The sequence below is a fragment of the Dermochelys coriacea genome, chromosome 3 (genome assembly GCF_009764565.3).
Source record: "Dermochelys coriacea isolate rDerCor1 chromosome 3, rDerCor1.pri.v4, whole genome shotgun sequence".
In the NCBI taxonomy this organism is placed as follows: Eukaryota; Metazoa; Chordata; order Testudines; family Dermochelyidae; genus Dermochelys; species Dermochelys coriacea.
Genome location: NC_050070.1, coordinates 168,656,832 through 168,662,831, shown reverse-complemented (window position 1 = coordinate 168,662,831; position 6,000 = coordinate 168,656,832). Strand labels below are relative to the sequence as shown.

The 6,000-nt window shown below is 35.3% G+C and overlaps 1 protein-coding gene across 1 annotated transcript in view; it reads right to left on the bottom strand.

The window, feature by feature from the left end:
• Positions 1-319: 319 nt before the first annotated feature.
• Positions 320-6,000, bottom strand: part of NSL1 (NSL1 component of MIS12 kinetochore complex) — a 15,421-nt gene continuing 9,740 nt past the window's right edge. The window contains exons 5-6 of the mRNA XM_038396329.2: positions 2,686-2,753; positions 320-1,978 (exon numbers count right to left, since the gene is read on the bottom strand). Coding sequence (XP_038252257.1) covers positions 1,703-1,978; positions 2,686-2,753 — 344 coding nt within the window. The 3' untranslated portion in view covers positions 320-1,702. The remainder of the gene's footprint in view (positions 1,979-2,685; positions 2,754-6,000) is intronic.

The window sequence follows — 6,000 nt, the reverse complement described above, 5'->3', positions numbered from 1 at the left end:
CAGTGGTTTGGAGAGGACAAATAAGAACCAGAATGGGACCACTACCTAGGGTGTTATCAGGACTGTCCTGATGTTAGGGGCTTTGTCTTAGGATCCTATTTTACACCCTGTGCCCTGGTCCAAATTTTTCAGACTTGCTATCTGGTCACCTCCTAGTACCTAAGACAAAATCTGAACATAGCTTTCAAAGGTACTAATACCTTAGCCCACTAGAGTCACTACATATTCCCAGATTAGATAATTACTCTTGAACTGGTAAATAAACTAAATTGAGATTTCATATAGTATTTTTTAAACTACAGTTTTATTTGCTTTGTATAATACCACAAATGTTTATTTACAAATATACATGTCATAAAAACAATATTTATATACAAATGTTCAACATACAAATTCTCACCCTGTAAAGTTTATATGTATTAGTTACAGTATTTTAAACTAAAATTTGTCACACATTTTTTCTTAAAGATTTTCAGTCTCTGAAAGGTTATGTGGGCTTGTCCTTTCCCTCTTATTGAGTCTACTTGATCAGTGAAATTTCTCCAATAAAGAGTAATTAAAGTAATTCAGTATGAGAAAGCACTTTGCATGTTATAGAGATAAGGTTATATTGCAAGTGTAAGCCAGGAAAAAGTTATAATAGCAGCTTTGACTTCTGAAACAAACATCTGAAATATAAATTATTAAGGCATGCTGCTCAATTTAATACTCTACAATCTTCTAGTTATTGTTATAATATGAAGAAACTCAGATGTTGGACAGTTCAGCTTGATATTAATTTAATTTTACTCTACTTTGATTTAAAAAAGTCTAGACAAAAATACTTTACTTACAGATACACACACACACACACTGCTTGGAGATCCTCTAACATGAAGAAGTGTCCTCTAGGGATCCCAAAGTAGTTGCACTTAAACACTTGTAGTTAGGAGGACATGAAAATGCCGATATGTTATAGATTACAAGACCGAAAAGGCCTGGTTTTTGTTCAAAAACTATACCACAGATAAATACATACAAATTTTACTAAAATTCCATGTTTACATAAAAACATGGATTATAAAAAAAAAAATAAGACAAACCCACCCAAATTTAGAATAAAAATAATTGTACTAAAAAAAGACCAGTTTTGCAATTGCACACGAATTTCATAAATGAAAACTATTTCTGCTATACAGAGACTGACGTGTTTTAAAATTACTTTTCCTCAACAATTAAAGAAATCAACAGCTATCTAGCTCACTATATTTAAGGAGCAATACAATAGGTTCATCCTCCAATCCTTTTATACACATGCTTTATGCATGAATAATCCAATTGAACACAATAGGTCTACTCACATGCATAAAGTTATGCACTTGTGCAAGCAACTGAAGGATCAAGACCAGAGTTTATCCCTACAATAAAAGTATATAGAAAGAATTATAGGCTAATCTATAGAGTTTACTATTTTGAAGGACAGAGAAAAATTTGTGGGGATATGAGTGCACTCTGATGAACATCACTGCTAATGTACACATTTTCACATGACTAGGATGTAACAATAAAGAGAGAAAATATAGAAAAACATTAAAGGCTACACAGCCACTAAGAATTCTCTTGTTGAAAAACCTGTAACTATCAGAAAAGAACAGAGTTAAACTATACTGTGGAAATGGGGAGAGTAGATTTTCACGCTTGAAAGTAAGTGTAAGAAAAACTTTCATGTATTCAATGTAATTCTTCGTCGCAGTGGGTAGTATTTCAACTGTGGCGAATCTGTGGTTCTCTTTCTTTTCAGGATAGCATTAGAATTTTTACTGGCTGCAGCCTCTGCTGGTGTGACTTCCATTTGTGTTATAAAGCTTTGGATTTTACTTTCTTCCTTAGCCTCACAGCCAGCAAAGACTTCTTGGCGAAGCTTGCATAGTTCTAAGATGGGCTGCAAAGTTAATGCTTGGGAAAATCCCTCTGCTCTTTCTATCAACGCTGGTAGGGACTACAAAGAAAAAACAACAACAAAGCATCTCCAATCCCAAGTTACATAATTAAACTAACATTATTAATTATGGGTAGAAAAAAACATGTTAACTAGAATTTGACATCCATAAAAACCCCACCTAACACAATCTTTTGGAATTATAGTTGTGAGTTACCAACACTAACTCATAGAGCAATAATAGCAAGAGTCTGCATTAGCAGCTCATGTAAGGAAATTTCAGTGCAAGTTTAAATACTAAAGAGAAGAACATTTGAACAGTTTATCAGAATAAATAAGGTGGAAATACTACAGCTCATTTCAAATTTCTTACCAAAGTGATAAAATGCCATTTTGTAGATAGAGGCAGTACCATTCTTCTAAAATGATGGTTTAATGTTCCAAACACTGCAGTCCCAGAAATCTTTAAATCTTTCCAACACTGTGGATGTTCCAAATTACAAGACTACTTCTACAGGTCTTTCACTGACAGTCTTAAAGGAAACCTAGTCCAAAGCAAGGGTTCTACTGCACTTATGTCTGATAAAGATGTAGAGTCAGTAATTTTACAAATAGAGCTGGCAAATTTTTGAACAAAAGGGATATATTGGCTAGTCAGAATTTCTGCTTCATCAGGCTGCTTTACAGCATTGATGGAAAATGTTAAATGTTAGATGACAAAAATCACAATGAAAGATTTCCTCCCAACAGGCACACAGAAATCTTACCTTCATTGCTTCACTAATCTGCTTGGACGTGACCCCTGTTACCTGCCTAAGATTTGCCATGTGAGAAGCTGCAAAGAAACACAAACATCAAAAAATTGTATATTCCCCCAGAATCATGAAGTGACCCCCCCCCAAAAAAGGGGAGAGCAGGAGAATATCCCCAAGGAGAACTGTAAAAAAACCTCTAAAAATTATTAAATATCTGCTTTGTTGCTTTCTAAGGCATTTTGTGATTCAGTATTTTATATAACAGGGAATTGAAAGAATAAACTGCTTTGTAAATTTAGTGATCCCATTAATAATAGTTTGATAGGTTATTCAGTAGCAGGACAAAAAATAAGCAGCCCTCAGATTTCCCATCACTTAAAGACTGAGGCAATATATCAAGCCAGTACTGCCTCATGTCATATTGTACAACCCATTTTTCTCATTTAGCGTTTAGAGAAGAATATTGTTTCCACATTCAAAGGGCTGCCACAAGCCAGTCACAGCATTATTCACTTAGGAAAAATATACAACAAATGTTTACAAGTAATCTTCCCTCACTGACATCAATCCCAGGAGCTGTTATTTATGTACATTTGCAGATGTTGTAATTGAACTAATTTTGAACTGAACTAAAGATTTTTAAGGGCTATGGTTCTAGGGTCTTCGAATATGAGCCTACAAAATGAGAAATATTTTGCTATTTATTTACTGTTCTTCACTTATTACTTTTATCTGTTCACTTTTTATGTTACCTTATGAGAAATAACCAACATACCCCATGTTCTCAAAGTCTCCTTGACTGAAGCCTCTTAAATATTTTTTAAAAGACCAGAGTAGGCTAAGTAATGGTATGTATCTTAGGATTTCTTGATAAACATGTGTAAGTAAATGTGCTCCATGAAACCACAAGGAAGTCCAGAGGCACTCTCTATTGTTTCTTATCCACCGGTATAGATAGGCTGCTGTTTACCATACATACACCACAATACTTGTAAGCAACTTGTATAAAGTTAGACTTAGTAACTGAAAATATAGTATGGCCTTGCATAAATGTCTTTAAACTCACCTATAGCATAGGTCTTACTCTCTAAAAACCTGGATGTGGATGGTCATTTACCAACTTCCACCCCTAAAATTACGATTCTCTGTGCTAAGTTTCATATGTTGCCATTATTACTTCTACTCATTTATGTTGCCTAAAGGCCTCATCAAGGTGCAGACAGGAAAAGCAAGATACAAGGCTCCTGCCCCAGAGGTCTGCAACCTAATTTAGACACACACAGGAAACAATGACAACACAAGGTTGTGAAGGAAGGAAGACAGTTTCAAGGTTTTAAGATTGCATTATATTAGACAATAAGGTAGGGCAGAAGACAACAAACGTGAAGAGGTCAGTAATGGAAAGTTAGACAAAAGTAGCAGGTTTAAGGAAAGGTCTTGTTGTTGCGATACAACTGGAATTGCTGCCCTCAGAATTCAGAATGACAGTTATCCTTTTCCACTCAGCAAAACTGGAGTGATAAGTGTTACTCCAGAAAAATTAAGAACTCACTGTAAACAAAATGGGAATGTGTTCTATTAGAAAAATTTGGAAAGAAGAGAGAACTTTGGAAGAAATGAAGTTGCACAGTAGATGAAGAATGAAGGAAACATTTTCATTTTACCGTACTGTGGCAATAACAGGATGAGAGTCTCTATGCAAAATTAGTTCTTGTGATCACTCTGACAAGTAGGAAAATAAAAAATTTGGAATAATTTGCAAGCTAGAATAATAGACCTATCAAGCTCCTCATCAAACAGAGAGCAAAAGCAATCCTGGACTCTTGTCTGCTATAGCAGGAAAATGAGCACTCTGTCCTGGGAAGAGCATTACTAGTGGAGACCTAATCTGATTCCCTATCCAGGTGTCAGGCTGCATAATTCAGGAATGGCAAAAGATGTTCAAAAGGCAGGATTATTCACACCTTGGGAGGAAAAGTATTTGCACAGCAACCCTCTAACTAAAGAAAGAGCAGTGGACTATGAATGGACACTCATACAAAAGGCTGGTATATCTGCGATAGGAAATTTTGATGATAGGATACAGCGTGATGGAAGGCTGAACAAAGTAAGGACTCCCCCAAATTGTGAGGGAGAAGACAAAAGCAGTTACTTGAGACCCCTCTAGGTAATCAGGAACACTGGCACATTGAGTTCATTTAACATGTCACTATCGGTTAAAGGTTAGGTTTACATGGAGAGCATTATATTCCTCATTGTTCTAGGCTTTCCAAAACACAGGGAAATGAAAAAAGGATATGAAAGGTATTGAGTAATCTAAACATTTTTGGTTTCTAGCCACTGCACTTACTAAACTGGGATGCATTAACTTCCCAGCGACCATGCAAATACTAAGATTCAGCACAAACTACATGATTTTTATTAATAACTTGCTGTTGCTTTGTTTAAAAAGGGCAACAAAATAAAAACTGCCTATTGTTCAAAAAGTTAATCCATGCTTAAACCTGCAGATGTGGACACTAACCCCACCACTGAAAAAAACCCTCAACTATGAAGTGAAATTCTTTACAGCTCCTGCTGTCATCTTAGCTACAAAAGCTGGCATTTCTGAGAGCAATCTCCTCTCAGTTACAAAAAGGAAACATTGCCTAAAGTAAAGTCAGATCATCAATTTGAGAATTGAAAGCTTCTATCAAAACTTTACCTCAGTTCTAGTTAATGTTTCTATTTGTTTAAATATTTTTATATTGTGTGAATAACATTGTGCCGCCAAAGCACACTGAGGACCTTGTAACTACAGGGTATGATTTACTGCATTCAAAATGCTAGAAATAAACCAACACCCTTTTAAAATAGGGTAGTGAAGATAATCCAGCTTGTAAAAAGACAAGCCTTGAAAGACTCATCCTACTCATAGCCCTTAATGTTTTATTTGTTCTTAACTGTAAGTTCCTTAGGGCAGGGACAGTGTCCTGTTACGAAGTACTGTACCTAGTAAACTTAGGACACTGATTAAATAGTTAATTTCTGCTTTAACAGTTACAATTTATATATCATATGTGTCCCATTGATGTTGTACTTTTAAAAGGTGACTTGAGTGTTATAATTTTTAAGAAGAAAATCAACTCTGTGCCACTCAGTACTGAATAATAAAAGCATGTCCAAAAATGTGTACTTTATGCTTCTTTACCAGGTCAGCCAGTTCTTAGCAATTGCTTGCCTACTGACTGATGTTGAGAACCAAGTCATAGTCTCAAAAGACATGAATAGGAACACAGCAATTGCCATAAATAGATGAAGCCAGTGATTCATTGAGTTTGGTATCTT